We start from the raw sequence: 22,354 nt of genomic DNA, 5'->3' as shown, positions 1-22,354 counted from the left end.
AATGTAGTACAGAGGAATTGCGATATCATTTATAAAAATGCTCTGAATAATACACATTTTAGAAGAAATTGAAAAAGTTGCAGAAAACACATAAATGCACACTCTAGACAAGCTAAAAGAGGCGATAAAGTATTTGCTGTATCGCATGATGACGTCAGTAGCCTAAATAGTCATCTAGAAGTTGGCTGTGTGATGCCATCTCCTCGCTTTTGATTGCTGCACAGAGCGACTCTCACTTTCCAGGCTGGTCTGTAAACGCACCAAGATGTGCAGAGAAAAAAAGCTCAATGATCTGCAGCAAAGTGCTTCAAAGTCCGCGTGTTTGTGCTGTGATCCAGGGGCCAATTTACCAATCAACAATTCCCTCCTCTATTGTCCAAGAGTAACATTTTCAGTCAAAGATTCATTTAAACAAAAGTCATAGATTCATTTAAACAAAAGTCAATTCTTTTTTTCATATTTAACTAAGATCCATACAAAAAGTGATTTGAAGTGTATCTGTTGATGCAGGGGAGCCCCAGTTGTCCGTTTCCCTCGCCGTCACCTGCTCTTGCTTTGGAAATAAAAGCAGCAGCAACCATGGGAATCACGTGGTCATTTATTTGTGACAGAACAGTGTCATGGATACAGCATATGGGGGGGGGGGAAAGTCATAGACGTACAAAAATCCCTTTTTTGTGTTTTTCAGCACAGTTCTTAATTCCATAAATAAACAATACAAAATCTTTTTGTGGACAATTTGTCTTGTTTGTCCCACCCGAGCAGGGGTACGGTCACCACTTCTTATCTTATGTCTAGCAGGTAATGTTGGCTTGTGTTGACCGTTAGAGTGGGTCTGTAAGTGCTTTGTTACAACAATGCAATGACCTGAAAGGAGCAGGGACTGGATAACACAAAGAAAACCTCAGTAGAAACACGAGTCCTATTGTCTTTGAGCTTGTGATTGTTCAACCATCCACAGTGCTTTGCAAAAGGTAATCATACCCCCTTGAACATTTGACGTTTTGGCAACCACAAACTACAATTTATTTGATTTGGATTTTTACCTCATAGAGCAGCACAAGGTGTTTCACGGCTGTGAAGGAAAAGGAAAATTATGCTCCGTGGTTTTAATTTGTTCCATCAGTCCAGAAGCTGTTGAGAAGTTTAAAGCAGGGTTAGTTACAAAACAATGCTCCACTCTTTAAAGATCTCACGGAACTCTTTTCCATCCATCACCCAATAATGGGTGAAGATCTGCTGAGAGGACTGCCATTCGGTGTGCACTTCCCACAGCTGGAGCCACCCCATGGTGGTGGCAGCATCACGCAGTGGGAATGGTTTTCTTTAGGAAACAAGGTTGATGAGAAGATGGATAAATAAATAGATGCAGGACAGTCCTGGAAGAAAACCTGTTGGTAGCTGGAGAAGACTTAAGACTTGGGGCAGAAGTTCACCTTCCAGCTAGATAATGACCCCGAATTTTAAAGCCAGAGCTGCGATGGAATGGTTCAGATCAAAACATGTTCATGTGTTAGAGTGGCCTAGTCAAAGTCCAAACCTAAATTCAGTTAAGAATCAACTGAGTATGGAATTTTGTTGTGCACAGACTTTCAATTCCATCTGATGGAGCTTGAGCTATTTTGCAAAGAACTTGCAAAAAATTTTCACATTTGTATTCGCAAAAAAACGTTGAAAACCATGAAATTATTCACCCTGCTTCAGAATTCTGCTCTACTCTGTGTAGGGGCTGTCACATAAAAATCACAATAAAACACACTGAAATTTGCGGCTCTGTTGGGGCTAAATGTAAAAAAATGTCAATGGTAGGAAAAAGGTTTTCATCCCATTGTATTACTAAGTTTTTTCCCCCCTGCCTCTTCAAAGAAAGCAAATAGAGACATGACCTTTAGAAGCAAATTGTAAACAACGTGACCTTAGTTGGAAATGATGCCCATCTAAAAGCTACGAGAAAATCTGCCACTAGACGCTTGGAAAAGGTAATATCTCTCGTCCCCGCCCCCTTTTGCTCTTGTGTCAAGTTTGGAATCAAACGTCATCTGACTTTTTTTTCTGACAGAAATTGTAACACACAGTCACAGTTAATTTTTTTTCCAAAAAAACTGGAAAAAAAACAACACATTTTAGAAATTAGAAAAAACATGGCTCCAAAAAAAAGAAAAAAAAAGAAAAGTCAAAACAAAATGAATTTCCAGATGGTAAAACTGGAGATGCTGGTGGAGCATTGCTTCAGACAAACACACGTAGTTGGCATCCGAGAGGCAGAGCGCTATCTTATGGCACAGAGGCTCAGGTTTTAGGAGGGGGGGATGGGGGAAGGTTTCCTATTTACAAAATAGATGTTTGGCAATTTTTCATTTCTACATTATAGCCACCTTGATGCCTGTAATGACTCTCGGGTCACCAGCTAAGAATTCACAGCTTTATAAAAGACGAAAAATCTTAGTTTTTTCATTTTGTTTCGCGCCCACAGCCCAGGTCGTCGAACCGGCACCAAGTCTGTGTCATGCAAACTGATGAAACGGTGGAGCAAGATGACGGAAACCTGCTGGAAACTGTCTCTGCTGGTGGCAGCTGACATGTAAGAGAGATGCTGCTCCTCGTTGACGTTTCCCCGAAGCGCTGCTTTGCATCATTAGCGTCGTTTTAAACTCGTTTCCCCTCTCGGTTCAAAACAGAAAGATGCACACACCTCCCGCCCAAGGATCGAGTCAGAGATCAAAGGTCACTTCCTGGTAGAAGAGTTATTTGATTGGACATGCTGAGGAGAGCAATAGAGTACAGTGTGTGGCCTCTGGAGAAAAAAAATAAAGCAGATCCTCTGACAGCCAGAAATATCCTTTAAATGTTCTAAAAAAAAAAAACAGATAGTCTGTGTAATCACAGTCACTCATATGTCTTGTTTTTTTCCCCAGAAGCTCCAGTCTCAGGATTGAGAGCTTCCATATCCTGAAAGAGAAAAAGAGAGAGAGAAAATAAATCCCCGTAGTGTAGTTATAAATATCACCACCAGGGGGCAACACAGTGCCTTCCCATCTTCAGACTGATTCACATCAAGGTTGCAGTTGGCAGCGACGCATTCATTCACAGTAAGAATGGGAGGGTATACTGACAGATGGAAATATGAAGCCAATAAAGGGCAGAAAGAGGGTTTTATGGGGAAAAGAATGAGGAGAGGGAAGTCGCTTGGCATTGAGAGTAAAAAGAGCAGGCGAGTAGAGACACAAATGTCACACTGTGAAGACAGCTGATTAATAACTGTGGGAAATGAGAGGAAGAACGGGGTGATGAAATGCTCACCGTTCTTCCCTGTCTGCTTCCCTCTAGCTGTCTTCCTGTGGACCCGTCTGATCCACGGGCTCAGCGGCTTCTCTTGGCACCGGAGAATCCGACCTTGCAGCAGCAGAACCCTGGGAGGGGGTGAGACCGGCTCTCATCAACCAAACATTCCCAAATGTTTAGGAAATGAGAACTGTAATCATTCTAAAAGATTTCACCTTATTACACGACCTAATCAGCGCTTTTAATTCACGTTTGACCTTTCGTGACTAATTGATTTGACTTTTTTTTTTTCCCTCGACGTAAATAACTTCAGTCCAGTTTGCCCGCGATAATCACATGACATTCTGCTCCGTGCAATTATACATCATCCCCACAGCAATAAGAGTCAGTCGGTAAGTCGCGTCCATGAATCCTAACCGAAGGACACGCGGCCCCCCCGGGGGAGGGGCGAGCACTCACTGATTGTTCCTCCCTGGCGTCGCTGGGGGGTCCCTCTGGGTCAACCGGGGAGTGATCTGTCGGGGGGTCACTGCCCTGGGAGGGGGGGCAGTCTGAAGATGAGCTCTGCTGAGGGGCGGGTGTGGATGCTGCGACCAGAAAAAAAAAAAGTCCAATGAATACGATGAGATGAAAGATCAAAATCTAGATCATGACCTTTATGGGACGTCTGCGTTCAGCCATGCGAGCTTTCAGAGGAGGCACGGCTCCGTTCGTCCTGACAGTGGGTTGCACGTCTCCTGCCGCCTCCTTTTGACGGCGCGCGGCAGAAGAACAAGACGGAGAGGTGTGTGGGAGGGCAGACAGGCTAATGGTTTTGCAGGACGGCTCTGAGACAAACACTAACGTCTCACAATTAGCGGTAAGTAAAAGGCTGAGGCTGTAATGCCAGTTTCCCAGCGAACCAAAGACAGCAGAAAAAGGAGTCAAAATAAAGATAACAGCTGAAAGCGGCTAAGAAGACGTTTGCAGCAATTACAGCAACAGAAGTGAGAACAGAAGCAGTGTTATGCGGAGGATGTTTGGACGGTGAGAGACATTTTTTTTTGAGTGGATGCTAGTAGGGAGACAAAATCCAGACCCATATGTTCAAAGTTTTTTTTTTTTTTTAATAACAACTCTATCCAGTCAATGGATGCTAGAGATTCACCAAGAAATCAGCCAGTGACTGAAACCTGATTATTTTCAGCTCAGTTGACCCGACCAATCTTAAAGCTTAAAGATCTGACCATTTCTCGACCAATGAACACTTCATAACTAAGCGCTATCTTTAATATCAGCGAGGTGCTTAAAATAAAATAGGAGGAAGATACTTTGTAGAAAGAAGATTGCATTGACTACAGCACGCTAAGACATTTTGTGGTTCATTCAGGCTGAGAGTGAGAAGGAAAGAATGAGAGTTTAATGAGATAACAGGAAGGCTGAACATGTCACAGCAGCATTGCTCTGCTTTATCCTTTTAAGCTGTCAAACCTCAATATCTTGGATCCGTGATGGATTTTGAAATGTTGGCAGCCTTTTGGAAACCTCAGTTGAGGTAATTTCCCTTCTTTAAGATAAACCCACAGATACCGCTGTTTTAGTCATGCTAACTGGGCTAAATGCCTTGGAATAGAAGATTGCATATAAGAGGCTAAAGATAGTTTAAAATGTTATCTGATTCATCATTTTGTGTTTGCCTAAAAACAAACAAAGTCTGCTTTACATCAACCATTGTCTTACATACACACACTGGCACTGCCATTGCTACTAATATAAAGATTTAATGACCGCTCGGCTGGCAGGAAATAGAAAAAAAGGATGCTGAAGTTAATAATTGAGTTTGAAAGCTTGTCTTCCAACCTTACAGTTCATGAAGAGAACCAGAAATTGACTAGATTCTGCACCGGAAAAAAAATAAACATTGGACATAAGCCAGAAAATAACATCTTCAGCGTTAAAAATTTGTGTCCAAGATAAAGAAAGATCCAATATTAAAATTGACTACATTTAATTAGGGAGAGAGAAAAAAAATCACAAATCCCTGGTGAAACAATAATTGGCACCCCCAGCAATACCTTCCAGATAAATGTAGCTGGAGCATCTTTTAATTATTTAACTCAAACTTTACTTTTTAAAGTTGATTGAAGTTTCTTGGAACATTTAATTAATGTCTGGTGTCTTCCTGTTTCCCCTGGGATATAAATACGTGACACCGAGGCCCATGTCTCTCAGCCACTGGCCAGGAGCCCCATACTTATCATGCATAGTGAGCACGCTGGTAAGGGAGGTCTAAAGAGAAGCTCCCATGGCTCGGAATAAAGGACTGCAGCAAAGAGTGGCATCATAGGAGTCACGAAGTCTTCTTAATAGCTATTAGATATCTACATTAGATATCGACATTAGATATCTACATGCCAACCAGTGGTCAGGGTGTGATGAACCTTTTTTTGTCCTACCGTCATAAATGCAAATGTTGGGTTTGCTGCACAACTCTGTGCTTTGGTCTGATGAGACGGATGTTGTGCATTTTTGGCCGCAAACACTCTGGATGAATATGTGGAGAAGCTCCTCGTGCCAATTCTTCAGTATGGTGGAGAATATGGGATTTTGTTGGCTGTTCAAAACACCCAGGAGCCTTGTCGCAAGACACCATGAACGCCATAACACACCGGCATATTTTAAACAAAGAAATCTGGTGAATTCTGTCAGAAATCTGAATCACTGGGTCTTTTAACAGAGCAAAGATTCAGAACGTAGGGTCAACCAAACATGGAAATGGTTCACCTGAAAGAAAAAGTGTTCGGACCTTAATCCTACAGAACAACTTTGTGCTGAGCTGACGGGAGGAGACCATAAGAGAGGAGCCAGGACTCAGGACAGCCTAGAGGGATCATGCAGAGAGGAAAAGCCAAAGATCCGTCTCTTTGTGTGACTCAGTGCTGTAATAACCAGGGTCTACAAATATTGAGCCACCAATGATTTAGTTAAAAACAACAACAACTCAGATTAAAGGCTGGATTTTCATTGTGGCATTGGGCTACCTCAACAGAAATGTACTTCTAGGCTTTTTGACTCATCTTTAGCAGGGTTGCCAATAAAACCGGCAATGTATGTTACATGCACAAAAGTCAAGCTTTTAAGATATTTTCACATATTCCGCTTTAACAAAGTGCATTGAGAAAAGCTTACGTGATTCAGTTGATGGTGAAGTGGAGGTTCCTGGGCTCAAAGTCATCCTGGACAGATCAAGGTCACTACAGCTACCCTCTTCCTCCTGGTTGGCTGCGACCTGAGGTGCCAGCAGCTGACTGCAGGCCAGCGTGTCCGGCGCGCTCATGAGACCCGGGGTTCCACACCTGCTCGCCCCGGCAGACAGAGCGCCGGGTCCCGCCCCTGCCGCTCCCGACGTGGACGGGCCCTCGCCTGCGTCCGAGTCGGCGCCCAGTCCTTCTTTGCCCAGGCTGAGCTGCCTTTGGAGCAGGGCAGGGTCGACCATGTGCTGGGGGCTGGTGATGGCAGAGGAGGGCGCAGACAGGTCGCAGGCTTGGGGGCACACGGTGGTAATGGGTACCAGGCCTTGGAGCATGGCAGCTGGTATAGCGTGGCCCCCCACACCCACCGTCTGGGCCGGCATATAGGCTGCCATGGCCGCCCACTGCTGCTGAGTGGCGGGGAAAATGTTGGCCTGGCTCAGGATGATTGGCTGACCACCGGGGAGGACCTGAGCCACCTGGAGGGGGCCCTGCATGGGGAACGCCAACGTCTGAGCTTGGGTGGAAAACGACTGCTGAGCCCACTGGGCCGCCTGAACCGGACCCATGGTCATATAACCTGAAGGAATGAAGAAAACACAGAGCAGGCAGATAAACGGAAGGAATGTCCAATATATCCCCAACATCTCACAGAGCTCTGCTCAATCCATTATCTGCCAATGAAAACAGTATGGCACAACTACAAACCCACGGAAACACGGGCTTCCACCCAAACTGACAGACCAGTGGAGGAGAGCAATAATCAGAGAGGACCACTCTAACGCTAAAGGAAGTGCAGAGATCCACAGCTCAGGTGGGAGAATCAACCATCAGTCATACACCGTTTTGGACGAGTTGCTGAATGACAGCCATAAGAAGCCGTGAAGGGGAAACAGGAAACCTGGACGAAGCCATTCTGTTCAGAGCAGACCAAAACGTAACATTCTGGCATACAAGCAAGTAGCTATTTTTGCAGGAAAACTAGCCCTGCAGATAATCCTGAACACACTATGCCCACTGTAAAACATGGGGGTGGAAGCATCATGCTACCGGGGTTGCTTTTGTTCAGCAAAGAACGAAAAGCTAGTTGGAGTTAAGAGGTTGGATGGAGCTAAATACAAGGTTACCCTGAGAGAAAACCTGTTAGTAACTGCAAAAAGGGTTGAGACCAGGGCGGAGTTTCACCGTCCAGTAGGACAGCCACACTAAACATTCATCGAGGTATTTCTTTGGAATGACCTTGTCAAAGTCCAGACTGATCGAAGGCTGATAAATTTTGAAAATGCTGCTCACAAAACCTCTCCACCCAGTCTGATTGAGTTTGTGTTATATTCTGCACAGTTGAATGGCCAGAAGTTTCAGTTAACATGTGCAAAGCAAGTAGAGACACACCACAAAGGACCGGGTGATGCAATATTTCTACAAAGTAGTGACTGAGTGGGGCTGGGTTATAAATGCACGCCACATCTTTCACATCTTTATTTGGAATAAACATCTGAAAAAACATGTATCCTTTTCCCCCCACCTCATGGTTATGCATTACTGTATACTTTTAAGACTAGGCTTAGAACATTTCTTTTTGACAAAAATTATAACTAGTGGCTCATGTTACTCTCAGCTACCTTTATAGTTTTACTGCTATAGGCTTAGGCTACTGGAGTATATCAGGATCTAATTTTCTCACTCTATTGAGTTCTACTGTTCTTCAATTATGCATTACGTGTTGTCATTTCTGCTTTAACTTTCTGTTCTCTCTCTTTTTTCTTCATAGTAGGTACACCTGGTCTGGCGTTCTGTTAACTGTGACATCATCCAGAGAAGACGGCTCACCTGCTACTACCATCTAATGTAGAACAGATTACTAGATCAATGTGTGCTTCTGTGCTTTTTGTCTGTCTTGTTGTGTCTCTGTTCTGTCTTCTGTAACCCCAGTCGGTCGAGGCAGATGACCGTTCATACTGAGCCCGGTTCTGCCGGAGGTTTTTCCTTCCCTTTAATGGGTGGTTTTTCTTCCCACTGTCGCTTCATGCTTGCTCAGTATGAGGGATTGCAGCAAAGCCATGTACAATGCAGACAACTCTCCCTGTGGCTCTACGCTTCCCCAGGAGTGAATGCTGCTTGTCGGGACTTTGATGCAATCAACTGGTTTCCTTATATAGGACATTTTTGACCAATCTGTATAATCTGACCCAATCTGTATAATATGATTGAACTTGACTTTGTAAAGTGCCTTGAGATGACATGTTTCATGATTTGGCGCTATATAAATAAAATTGAATTGAATTGAATTGAATATTTGTCTGTCAGCTAAAATCTCACTAAGACAAATTAGGATTTACGGTTGCTAGGGCAAGTTGTGCAAAAGTTAAATGGTGTTTCCCCGTGCCCGTCACAATTTTTTTCCCCGACCTTTTGACTAGATTTGCCAATTCCTGCTCATCCATCAGGTTCCGTTCGATGGAAAGTAAAGCGAGCAAGTAAAGAATTTGTTGTGGTGCTAATTTTGCGCTGCAGGTGAAAGCTGAACTTCGGAGGAGGGCTACCTGACGGCACGGAGGTCGGGCTGAAGGGGGCGTACAGCTCGGCGGGGTTGTGCTGCTGCTGCTGCTGCTGGCGGCTGCTCCTGTTCGGGTCCAGCGTGTTGGCTGGCGACGGGGGCATCTGGGAGGACACGCGCGCACAGATGTCACCTCTATCAAAGTCAGCTAAAAGTCACATCGAGCTCGATCTCTGGGCTTCTGCTGTCACTTGATCGGAGTAAACACGAAAGTGGTTTTTGCGAGAGGTACTCACCGAGGGAGGGGTGGACATGTCACCGAAAAGATCAAAGTGGTTGATGTTCTGTGGGTTGAACCCGTGCAACAAGGGGGGGGGGGAGAAAAAGAGAGGAGGGGAAAAAAAGAAAGCTCGGGTGACATATCTACACCTGAAAACACAGAGTCACGACAGATTTATTTTTACACAGGCTAAGGTGGTAGCATGGCTGGGTAGGTGTGGGGAGTACAATCTATTCATAAAGACACTTTGTGCTGCAGATGGCAAGAAACAACTATCCCCTCATTTCATTATCAGTTAATGGATCTAAAATGAATCTTTCATGCTTCGCTATAATTGAGTTGGTAAAAGGCTATTGGGTTCTATAAAACAGACTCTGATTAGATATTCTTATGTCTGCCAATCATGAGAGGCCCCGGTGAGAGCCCGGGCCGCTTTGTCATGCTGATTCTGCTCCAGGAGGAGATGCGTACACACAGAGGGGTGGGTTTCATTCAACGAATAATGGAAGAAGACCCTAAAACCACCAGACTGAGACCATGGGACCACCTCACCCTGTATGCAGGCATATAGGTGACCTACTCTACTCCCCCCCCCTGTGGTCTACTCACATTATATACAGTGCTGTGGCAAAGTATTTGCCCCCTTCTTCTGTTTTGCTTTGTTGTCACAGTCAAAGGTTTTAGTTCATCAAACAAATGTTAATATCCGACAAAGATACCCTGACTAAATGCAAGGTAACTCGTTCATTTATGATGGGAAAATGCCTGTCCACATCATCCTAGCCCTGTGCGAAAAACAGAATTGCCCATATTAAAAACATTTTTTTTTATCACTGCCAGACCCTCGAAATGGAAAAGAAAAAAACTTAAACAGAACTTGTCTGACAACATGAAGTAGGCTAAAAGCTCCTAAAAAGGGCAACTTTAAGAACAACAAGGAACAACATCAGCGGCAACCCTCAGTTTAGAAAAGGGCTTACAAAGCCATTTGTAAAATGTTGGGAATCCAGTGAACCACAGGAAGAGCCATTATCCACAGATAGAGAAAACATGGAAAAGCGGTGAACCTTCCCAGGAGTGGCCGGCCTTCAAAAATAACTTCAGGAGCTCATCGTCGACTCATCCAGGAGGTCAAAAAACAGCAACATCTAAGGCGCCGCAGGCCTTGCTTACTTCAGTAAAGGGTGCTCACAATGCAGCAGTAAGACACAGACAGTTTTGTCCGTGTCAGCACTTGGATGACTTGTTGTATTTCATAGAACCACAAGTTCTACTCTCTACCAGAAAATCTGCAGGGAGAAAGTCTGACCAACCAGCCTTAAACTCAGGTGGATCTGAAAGTTCTGTTTTTAGCTAAATTGCTGAAAAAAAAAAAAAAAAAAAAAAAAGTCAAAGTCTGGACTAAAATCAAATTAAGATGCTGTTAGAATTTGACATCCTTTACAGCAAAAGATTGATGACAATGGTGGCCTCCAACCAGTTGTGAGGGTTAACTAGCAGTTACACAAAGGATTCAACAACTTCTGTATTTAGTCAGGTTAACTTTTTCACATATCAGAATTTAATTACCTGTAACAATTAACTGTGACAAAAAAAAAAAAAAGCAAACCCAGAAGAAATCTGAAGTGGGGGCAAAAACGTTGTCCCAGCCTTTAAGGTAAACATTTTAAACCTAGAATGGAAAAGTTGCATGGAATGGTTGGAGCCATGCTCAAGCAGACAGTGAATGGGTTTAAAAGCACGGAAATTCACACAAAACACGTGGACGTGCATGCTAGAGCTGAACTCACAGGGAAACGGCAAGACTAAAAAAAAACAACCAACACAGAAACAGGAACGGCAGCAGTCGGCGTTGCTGCCGATGTGGTGTTTATGTCCTCCTCCAGAAGGCTCGGACATAAAGGGGTAACACAGTTTGCACGGCACGCTGATACCATCGAGGGGCCACTGAATGAGTCAGAATTTGGAAAGAAAAAAAAAAAAAAAGAAGCAAACATTGTACACAGAGGTCCTTCCCCCAAGGGAGCTGACACACATCGGAGGAGCTCGAGGCTCTCAGAAAGCTCCAACTGAATGAACAGACAAGCAGTAACACTTAGAGATATGGAAGCGCTGCTGCCTAAAGTGGCATGGGCTGTTTAGCTGCGATAGCAACTGGGCCGAGACAGTTTATCTGTCTGATATGCTGCGCTACAAACAAACAAATGACAGTTTGTTGGGTTTTTTTTTTTCTAAGTGAATGTTGGGTAAAATGGGTTTGAATAAATGTATGTTTCTAAAGAAGAAACAGCGCTATCGTTGCATGGTGGAGAACTGAGATGGACCTGGTTACACTTTGATAAAAGCAGGGGAGAAATTTCCAATACTCTCGTCAATATTCGATACAAATTTTCCAGTCACATAGATTCTCTGAACAGGGTGCAGCTTTTTTTTTTTTTTTTTTTTTAGAGGTGTTTCTTAGCCTTGGTTGTAAATGTAAACGAAACGACACAACATGCAACTCCTCCCACCTACAAACCTCTCATTTTCACCCTCTGAGGAAGACAAACACAGCCACTCGGCTATCTACGGCGCCTAACCGGCCCAGCGTTCCAGTCCGATGGCGCGGGCAAACAGATTTTTTATTTGTTGCCTCGACCATCTGGTTATGATACGCATCTAATTCTGCACAAGATTGGATTTTGTACACAAAGCTGGCCCGTCTAATGTTCTGTGTAATTACAGATGACTTTGGTCGACCAAACTGATGGTTTTAAGTCCTCAAGAATCTGCTTTACCACCAGCCTCATTATCGTTACACCAAGCATTTTCTGTGGCCTCATAGCTTCTTTTTTGAGCCCATTTCTCGCATTACTGCAGTACCTGAAAAAAATTAAATAAATCACACCCCAGGAACTTGTTCAGGTGTCACGTTCCGGCCATAAAACTTCACTATATTTTACAGCTTTTACGTGATGGGCCAACACAAAGTAGTCCTGAGTGAAACCTTTGGATATATTCTTCTATGAGCATTACCTCGTGGTCTTTCAACAGGATAGAGAGCAACCGTGAAAACCATTATTCAAGTCTTGCCGTAGAAGTGCTGGACTTGGACTAGGACATTAAAATGCGTAAATACGCTTTGATCTAAAGGAGCAACCTTTGAAGTCCAGCGAGCTATTTGTTGCCCCTGCTCCTGCTAAAATAAAATATCTCTATAGGCATAAATCAACTGGATATGAGGGAAAAAGATGGCTTGTCGAGCTTTACAACATTTCCTACACAGAAATGTGCTCATTTCTATTATATTGAATGTAAAAAAACTATATATATATATTTTATTTTTCTTTCTGGGTTGTAGTGCAAAGAAAAACTTCTACATTTCAAAATGAGATAAAAAAAATCTGTGGTTCTTTTGGATCCAAGTGGACCATTTTGATATTTTGAAACATATATAAAAATAAATAAAATTGATAATTTGTTGCCTATTTAAATAAGCTGGGGGGGGGGGGGGGGTTGGTACGCCTCTAGAGTCAGCCTGTTATAAATTCTGAGTATAAAATTGAATTAAAACAGATAACAGTTAAATCCAACCCTTCTATTGCATCTATATTTAAAAATGTGACTGTTTAGGGGGCAAGGAGCCCCATGCAGCTCTGGAGCCATTGAGCCCATACCCTTGCATTGTAACTCGGGCTGTCTGTTCAGAGACATTGTCTCACGTGCGGGTGTGGTGGTGCTGTCTTCAGGCTCATGCACAGTGATAATTTTCTACCACACGCAGTATTTTGCATTTAGGCCAAAAAGTTCCATTTTGGTATCATCTCACCAGACCAGTGTCTTCCACATGCTTACTGAGCCTTTTATGTGGCTTTTGGCAAACTAGAAAAAAAAAAACCATGTTCAAACTTTCTTTCAACATTGGCTTTATTGTTGCTATTTCTATAAAGGTCAGATTTGTAAGGTGCACTAATATAATAACAGCCTCAGTAAGGACTTCCACGATATCCACCGAAGCTGTGGAGCTCTGCGGCTCCTCCAAAGTTACCATTGCTAGTTCTCTGACAAATCTATTCCATGCCCAACATGTCGGTTCAGTAAGACGGTCATGTCTTGGTAGGTTTGCTACTATGTCATACTGTTCCCATTTTAAGGTGATGGACTAATCAGAGCTGTGTGAGATGTTCAAATCTCAGGATATGGTTTTACAACCTAACCCTACATCCACAACTTGATCTCTGACCTGTCTGTTGAGTTCCTTGGTCTTCATGATGCTGTTTCTCCACTAATGTTCTCTTACTAACCCCTTGCGTCATTTCTACCAAGATAAAATTACATTAAATTATAATTACATAGATTCTATTTTGTAATTGGGTGACTTCAGAAGGTTGCATTAGATTAGATTTTTTGGGGCAGCACAGCTATTTTCATTCCCATTCACCATTATGAACGACTTCATGTTGGTCCATTCCATTAAATCCAAAAATTAAAAATGCACTGAGGTTTCTGTCTGTACTGTGACAAAATAGGATAATGTTCAAAGGGTGTGAATACTTTTGCAATCTACTGCACCGCAACTATTAAGGAAGTTGAGCCAAATATTATTCTCTCAGTCTGTCTTTCGTGGCTTAAAGAAATCCCTTAAAGAGGGCCCTAAAGAGAGGTTTGTAAGCAGTGAAGTAAGAAAGAAAAAGGTAAATAATAAAAAATGAAAACACCTACAGTCATGAAATGGCGTTTAGGAACATCATAGATCCCTTCCTTCTGCTGACTGGTTGGGACCTGCGTTAGATTGGAGGTCGGTTGATATGGAAGTCACAGATCAACACCTTTTACCTTTTCTTTGCTAGTCAAGTACTTTAAACACAGGACGGTGCAAAAGAATAGAAAACATGTCTATTGAAATAGAAAACTGTTCACTCAATCAATTTCCAACCAGGCTAATGTTTTAGATGCACTTTTATCTTTCAGCTGCGCAGGATTATGCAAATTCTACAGTTGGATCAATTCTGCCTAAATCGATACTGATGGCAAACCAAGCTTGAAGGAGGTTCAGTGTGTATAAAGAAAGCCTATTGTTATTCAACAACAGTCTGTGCTGTCTCATTTGATGATATGAAAATGGCTCAGCGCTGGCATTTTTTCCTCGATTCTTTTTTTTTTTTTTCCCACAGCTATCCAAGCTATCTGCTACTTCTAACCCTGCTGCTTGCCTCTTCAACTGCTCCCTCAACTGGTTAACTTTCTGTTATGTTTCCCCCCCAAGTCTATTGATCTCATTTCACTCTGAGATCAAATGGCATGGCAAGTGATTAATCTCTCTCTCTCTCTCTCTCTCTCTCTCTCTCTCTCTCTCTCTCTTTCTGCAACTTTCATCTTCAGAGAGGCAGTAAGAGGAGGAGGAAAAGAAAGATCGGGGACCAGGAGGGTAGAAGGCGGGATTAAACCGTACCATGGGTCACCCGATTTCTATCTGGTCCTTCAAATGCTCCAAAATCAAAAGGTCATGCCTGGTGTTGGATGTGCAAACAGATTTTGGTGTATAAGCAACAGGGGTATTCAGATTGCTCAATTCGACACTTTTTAAACTGCTTTTGATAAGATTTGACACAATGTGCCTTGAAAAAGTATTTGCCCCTACACAGGTCTCTTTTATTTTTTGCTGGTTTGTCACACTTGAGGGTTTCTTTATCTTAATAGTTTTCAATTTCACTTTGAAAAACTAAATCCAGACCAACCTGGCCCTGTGTGAAAAAGTAATTGGACCCTGACAACAATAACTTCTTCCCTTGACATTAGGTGTTTGTGATAAGTGACTAGGGCTGTGCATAAAAATCGATATAAAGATTAATATCGATATTTTTAAAAACGATTTAATATCGATATTCTGGCTTTCAATATCGATATACCTCCCAACCTCTAGGGGGCGTTATTACAGCGCAACCATTACAGTTCACAGCGAAGGAGAGCAAGTGAGACAAATTTGTGGAACGGCTGACAGGATTTTAGAAGCTCCTTTGTCCCTAAAATCAGATGTTTGGGCACATTTTTGGTTTCTGTGACACGTTAAATGCATTGAAGCAAATGCACTTTATTTTCCTGTTAATATGTCTGTGATCAATAAATAGAACATAAACATAATATTTGGCTGATTTTGGTGATTGAATCACTGAGCATTAATTCAAAGTAATAAATATCGATATTGGAATCAAAGCAAGCTGAGCCATGTATCGAGAATCGTATCGTATCGTGAGCTGTGTATCGTGAATCGTATCGGGAACATAAGTGACAATGAGTCTTTTACATCACTGTGGATAACATGAATCCATTCTTCTTTGCAGATTTAAAACAATACGCAACCACACTGGTGATTGTTTGAGCATGGACTGCATGTTTATGGCATGTAAAACCATCTCAGTATAGTTTGAATCTGGAGTTGGACCGTACATTTAGACCTTTTATTTGTAAAATAGTATTTTCTGAAATGCCAGTTTTGCTCCAGATGTAACGGCAACTCAAAAAGTCTTGTGATGTTTTTTTTTTTTTTTGGCAAATCTGAAATGGGCCTTTGAGGGTTTTTTTTTTTTTTTGCTCAGCAGTTCTTTTATTCTTGAAACTCTGATTTTAGCCCAGCCTCATCATGATTGTTTGATCACCAACACTGATCTTAAATGAGGCGGGTAAAGCCTGGGGTTCTTTAGTTGCTTGAAGTAATTTGGTTAGCCAGACACTCCTGGGAAGGTCCACCACTGTTCCATGCTTTGCTTTTGTTTTTAATTTGTGGATAATGGTTTACTCTGTGGTTGACAGACAGGGCCTATTTTACTGATATCTTTATTCTTCAGGTCTGGCATTGATCAGTAGCCAGATTGGTTTGGATAGCTTTTTTCCCCTTAATAAGTGAAATCAGCCTTTAAAAAGCATATTTTTATGTTTACTCAGGTTTCTGATATTTGATTTAAAATTTTGCTAAATAACTTAAAGGTGACAAAAAAGCAAAATGCGTCTTTAAAAGGGCAAATTAATATTTAATGGGACAAATAGTTTATCAATTAATTTCTTTATCCTATTATTGTGACCTTCAGGGTTACTGGATATTATGAAATCTTGAAATTTCACCTTCCTAAGTGTCATTTAAGTCTCTTTCTTCTTCCATTTCAGTTTGACCTAAAACTCAATAAAGACCTCTCTCCAATAATAGTCAGCACACTCGAGCGTCCTTCAGGTGACAGCCATACCCTAAGTACCGCTATCTTTTTATAACAAGGTATGAAGAGGGAGAAAAAAAGGTTGGGCAAAACTTGTCTTTGTACCTGATAAACGCTCTCCTCTGACTGGGGGCCACGGAGGGGTTCGTGTCCAGCCTCAAACACTATGTACTACAGAACAGAATCAGTGGGCAAGGCATAGAGATGCAGAAAATAATGAGAGAGAGAGAGAGAGAGAGATAGAGAGAGAGAGAGAGAGAGAGAGAGAGAGAGAGAGAGAGAATATGGCATATAAAACAGAGAGATAGAGATGAACAGAATAGGTGACAGCACGAAGGAGCCGGGTTGGGGTTGAATAGGGAGTGAAACGAGATCAGGGGAAGGGTGTGAAAAGTAGGACATGGGAAGGAGGAAGGGGAAAAAAGAAAAAAAAAAAGAGTGAGGTGGGAAGAGGAAAGAGCACAAGTATAACAGGTCAGGCAATAGTTCAAGGCAATGTGGAGGTCTTGAAGGTTAGCCGTCAATCTCAGCAACGTGATACTCCACCACTTCTCGTAAAAAAAAACTGCTTCAGATTTTTCTCTTAAAATATGTTACAACTATAAATCCACAGAAGTTGATGTAAAAATGAAATAAAAAAGGAATAAATTAGTTTGACATTTTGGGACATATGAGTAACGGCTGGATGAGACCATTGCTAGCTAAGCACATGGTTAGTAGCGCATTAGCAAAGACCTCAGAAGCTAATTTTACACCTATGTAAAAAATAGATTTTTGTAATTACTACAATAGACGTTTTCCTCGATAAAGTAGACATTATTACTTTTAAAGTACTGTAGATGAAACATGCTGTAAGGACAGTTTGGGCTCATAACCAGAATCTTTGCGCTAGAAGGTTGCAAACCTATTGTTGCGTTCTAATTGCCTCAGAAGGTGGAAGTTGGATCAGGGACTTAAGTTACATCCAGCTTAACTGAGTTTTAGCTGCGAACCAGCAAACCTGTTGGAAAATTATTCTGCTCACTCACCAGGCTAACAACTATTAGCAATACAACCTAGTAATGCAATAATGAAACACGTTAAAAGGTTGCACAGCTATGCTGCCAACCTTTTATTAAGATAAGTAGCTACTAAAGCATTTCAGATAACTTTGCGAACTCAGATTTGAGCAGAGCTCTCAAGTTTAATCAAAAGCTGAGAGTGACATTATGTTGTTACGGTTGTGCGGCGCTTGTGAGGGCGGGGTGCTTTGGTCAGTGCGTAATGCTGTCGATTGGTGGGGGAGTGGGTTGTCGGTCAGCGGGGTCGATGAGCTCCTTTTCTACTAGCCTGTCTGTAGCGCTAGCAGCAGTGTGACCCTCTGTTCTCCCAGCCTATTTCTTTGCCCGTTGCTGGGGAGGATCCTACGATCGTGCATGAACTTTGCCCATCAAACTGTGGCTGAGCCCCGCCTTCAGCTCTGCAGAAGGCGGGGCTCAGACTGGGTTTTAAACGGACAGAGCAGTGAACACATCACTCTGCTCAGGCTAAGTTGAACTACCAATAAAAAGTAGAAAACAAGGTAAAACAGTATTTTATGCATTCAAACACTGTAGTCAGATGTTCGCTAGCTGACATTGTAAAAGGTTATTTGTGTGATGGATTTGATGAAAAAAAAATCTATTAAATAAGTTTGGCAAAAGTGCAAATAAAGAGCAAACGAGGGCAGCTATCGCTAGATGTTAGAGACATGGCAGCCATATTGAATTTGGAGATTGGGGTTGCCGAGAAACGACCCGTCTTCTATGTCAAAACTGCGACTCAAGGGACCTGCGCATCAGTAGCATCAGACGCAAATCCAAAAAAACAATAATCAAACAACCCTCACTGGCTAAGTCTGGTTGTGGCAGCTCAGCTGGACCTTTTTGAACCTGTACTATTCACAAGCATCGACAAAGGCTCCAGCACCGTGTCCTGTCTTGGTACATGATTATTCTTAATGTGTGTTAATAGACAAGAATCAAAGTGTCTACCAGAGTGTGTTCCCCTTAAGTGTGGCTATCTACTAAATATAAAAAAAACCCAGAAAATTCAATTTTCTGAGCAATAATTAAATACAGCATTTGTCCAGCTGCAGATTTTCTGTGTACTCAATAAAATTGAAGTAATCCTCTTAAGAAAGTCTCAAACATCCATATATCCCAAAATGTCAAAGATTCATCCACAATCAAGCGTTTTGTCAACCAGCACCAACAGAAACTGAAAGCTACAAATGGAATGGCATCATGTAAAAGACACATCAAGAGCAAAAACCAGAGGTGCTTGGGGGACGACTGGACGTAGCACTGAACATAGCATTCAGAGTAAGAGTTAGTGTTGTCTGTATTCAGTGTGAGCAAACACAGAGGGAAATAAAAAGTCATGTTGAGCCAAATAAGTGCAGGGCAAAACGTGGGGGGGGGGCGGGATAACATCCAGTTGGGGGAAGTGAGGGCATGTCTTTGGAGGAAATCCGAACACTGACACAGATTCACTGAGAAAATATGGTTTTACAACACTGCACTGGCAAAAATGAGAGTTGAATGGTTGAACAAAACTGTTCACTAGGATGGTCTACTGTGTATTACTGAATGGTGCAATATTATGAAATATTAATTCAAGCAGATCAGTGGCTGAAGAAAGAAGCAATATATTAAAAAAAAATCATTTGGTGTGCTTTTGTTCCAGCCTTTAGATTTAGAAACCACAGAAGCCAGAAAAAACAGTCCAAGTAAGCAAAGTGTTTTGTTTCTGCTCGTAGTGCCCAGTGACCTACCTGGTACACCGGATCATCCACTTCATCCTCAAGGATGGTCTGCATTTGAGGAAGAGGGCAGACGACACATTTTGTTTTTCAGTTTCATTAAAAAAAATAAATGAAGTTAGACTAAAAAAGGAAACATTCATCCCAGCGTTTCACTGTAACTAAGCATAATTACACACGGAAGGAGCGCCGCTTCGACTAAATCAATATTTAAACACATCACAGGCATCAGCATTGTATGATTGCAATGAAAAAAAATTGATAAAAATCTGTTGATTATATGTTAGGGTGACCAAACGTCCGTATTTCCCGGGACATGTCCGTATTTCGCGTCCTGTCCCGGGCGTCCCGGGTTTTTTTTATAAAGTGATGAAATGTCCTGTTTTTTAAATTACCTTCAGTGGTACGTCACGTTGCGTGTGAAGATATAGAGTCCTCCCTCGCGCTTGTCGGCCGCGCTTGTCTCTTCCATACACACCCCCCCCCCCCCCCCCCCCCCCCCGCTCGGCCGCGTTTGCCCCCCCCGCTCAGAGGTGTCCTGGTTTTCCCAAATGAAAATATGGTCACCCTATTATATGTAGATATGTGTATGAACTCAAAGCAGGGGGAAAGTAGAAATCATAACACACGTGTTGTGTGAGGGAAGTGCTAGCTGAGCCAAAGTGTGAAAAAAAGCTAGCTTTAGCTTAGAGTCCTACCTGGTAGACCGCCTGCTCACAGTGTTTGTCCTTCTGGGCCTTCTTCTCCATCTCCTCCCGCTGCTTAATGTCGTAAATCAGCGTGAAGAGGTCGCGCAGGTCAAGGATGAGCGGCTCAGCCTGAACGCAGAAATGACAGAATGTGTTTAAGAAAATACCTCAAAATGCCAAACAAAAAGGCCAGAATACTGGAAACAAATCCTAAACAATATTAAAAAAATGGCAAGACAATGTTTAGAAAGTGTCCCTTTTCTTTGTTGCGTTTATTTGTGTATTTTGTCTGGTCGCTCCAGACTTTTTATTTTATTTTATCAATTTTATCCTTTTAATTGAACATTTTCTTCTCAGGCCTATGTTTGATACCTATCATTATCTCAGATCTAAGGTATTTGGTTGAAAAATATAAATGTATCCATCCTTATTCCCACCTGATATTACATTCGGCGTCTCAAAATAGCTTACATCTCGGCAACTAAAGTGCAACTAAATAAGCAGCTTCAGCCGACGTGCTTCTAGAAGGTACATCAGTGATTTTTGAGGAAACCTCGCCACTACATAGAGCTCCGCAGTGAAAATGTGGTTCAAAAGAGAAAGGTGAAATGAAGTTTGCGGAAAGACATTAACTGACTCATAACGTGGTTAAAAGGTGGTTGGCGTTGATCAAATGGCAAAATAAAGCACATTTCATTCCAGAACCTTGCAAAAGTATTCCCACCCCTTAGATTGTTCTGCATTTTGTAATGTTATGATCTCAAACTTCAACTTATTTTGTGGAGGTTTTATGCAATGAACAGCAACATAGTACAGGACAGGATTCATTTGCAGATGGCCCTGATGAGTCAATGTGCTGAATTTGTCTGGGCCATTTTAAAACATGGATGATGCTAAATCATTTGACTTTAGTACAAACAATGACTAACACAGTGAAGGTATGAACATCAGGGTTTCCCGCAGCGCTATCTTGGGGAGGCGACCGCAGCGGCCACCTCACCAACTCACGCTACCGCCTCGCCAACATTCAAAAAAATAAAAAAATAAAAAACAATAATAATAATAAAACTCGATATACTTGCATGTTTATTTGACGTTAACATGCGGTTCTTTGTTGTTGCTTTCGCGCGTGTATATAGTGAATGGCAGGGCAAAAACACATGGAGTTCTCGCCGTAAAGCAAGACCGACTCTCGCGGTCCTGCACCAGACTTCTGAACCTGTGTGTGCGGGCCGTGAGCTCTTGCAATTGCAAGTGCGGTATTTCCCCCACAGACCACCAGGGCGGCCGAGAAAACCTTTGTTCGACCTGAAATACCTCATTTAATCATCCAAAACGGTATGAAACACATTAATTAACTGAAAAATGTTGCATAATATGCCTTTAAAACATGGACACGATGCAAAATCATTTGACTTTAGCTCTGGTTGTGGGCCAAGGTTTATTGTCATGATGTAGGTGAACTTCTGCCCCAGTGTCGGTCTCTTGTCCTTAAGAAAAGCATCCCCGCAGCATGACGCTGCCACCATCTTTCTTGCTGGGTATAGTGTGATGAGGGTAATTTGCAGTGCTGATATTTCGTGACATATAACATGTTACATGTCAGCCAGAAGGTTTAGATTTTTTTTTTCATTGTAAATGAAGAATGAGGCCAGATTTGTAGAGTGCAGAGCTGAAATATGTCCTGCCTTCTCTCTGACCTATCTAGTGTGTCTTCATGATGCTGTTTGTTCACTAACGATGTCCGACAAACCTCTAAAGCCTTCACAGCACAGCATACTAAGAGATTAAGTTACCCGCATGCAGACTCTGATTGCTTAATAGGTGGCTATTGAAGGCAGTTTGTTGGCTTTGGAGTAAAGGGTGCACGCCACTTATTTCTGATTTTTATTTACAAAAACCATAAAAAAAAATTCACAGTTGTTCTTCTACTTTACAATTATATACCACTTTGCCTGAGTCTATCACAAACAAAAATTGATAAAATACTTTATTATTCATACACACATGTAAAGGAAAATCACAAGTTTTTGGACGGCTGTGTACATGTTAAAATCAAACATTGTTATTATCATATACTTTGACCTCTGCTGTATAATTGGCATCGTGTTTTTAGCTCTACACAACAGCCAGTGTTGGACAGTACTTACAGACTGTGCTGTCTTGATGGCCACAAACCTGTGGTGGCCCTCCTTCCCGCAGACATACCCAAAGGCCCGGTGGTCCCTGGTGTCCTTCGCAATGTAGCTGATCTCATGGACCGAGTGGTGATGCAGAAGCACCTGGAGGACAGAAAGGCGGGGCATTACCTCAGGCTATGAGAGCGGCAATAGGTAGCATTTTTTGCCGTAAATATAAATTATCCTGTTTTTTTTTTTTTTTTTTGTTTAATTAAAAAAACAGGACA

General features: G+C 42.2%; 1 protein-coding gene across 2 annotated transcripts in view; it reads right to left on the bottom strand.

The window, feature by feature from the left end:
* Positions 1 to 2,910: 2,910 nt before the first annotated feature.
* The window catches only part of LOC105925246 (disabled homolog 1), a 73,307-nt gene continuing 53,863 nt past the window's right edge, over positions 2,911 to 22,354 (bottom strand). Inside the window, exons 5-15 of one of the 2 annotated variants that reach the window (XM_036137957.1) lie at positions 22,098 to 22,229; positions 19,957 to 20,076; positions 19,271 to 19,309; positions 16,582 to 16,647; positions 13,991 to 14,050; positions 9,306 to 9,353; positions 9,056 to 9,173; positions 6,451 to 7,092; positions 3,742 to 3,869; positions 3,301 to 3,410; positions 2,911 to 2,949 (exon numbers count right to left, since the gene is read on the bottom strand). In XM_036137957.1, the coding sequence (XP_035993850.1) occupies positions 3,324 to 3,410; positions 3,742 to 3,869; positions 6,451 to 7,092; positions 9,056 to 9,173; positions 9,306 to 9,353; positions 13,991 to 14,050; positions 16,582 to 16,647; positions 19,271 to 19,309; positions 19,957 to 20,076; positions 22,098 to 22,229 (1,440 nt within the window). In that variant the 3' untranslated portion in view covers positions 2,911 to 2,949; positions 3,301 to 3,323. The remainder of the gene's footprint in view (positions 2,950 to 3,300; positions 3,411 to 3,741; positions 3,870 to 6,450; positions 7,093 to 9,055; positions 9,174 to 9,305; positions 9,354 to 13,990; positions 14,051 to 16,581; positions 16,648 to 19,270; positions 19,310 to 19,956; positions 20,077 to 22,097; positions 22,230 to 22,354) is intronic. The other variant, XM_036137958.1, reaches the window with a different exon arrangement.

Source organism: Fundulus heteroclitus, chromosome 6 (genome assembly GCF_011125445.2).
Source record: "Fundulus heteroclitus isolate FHET01 chromosome 6, MU-UCD_Fhet_4.1, whole genome shotgun sequence".
NCBI lineage: Eukaryota > Metazoa > Chordata > Actinopteri > Cyprinodontiformes > Fundulidae > Fundulus > Fundulus heteroclitus.
Note: the sequence above shows the minus strand (reverse complement) of the source record. Positions and strands in the feature narration are given on the sequence as shown.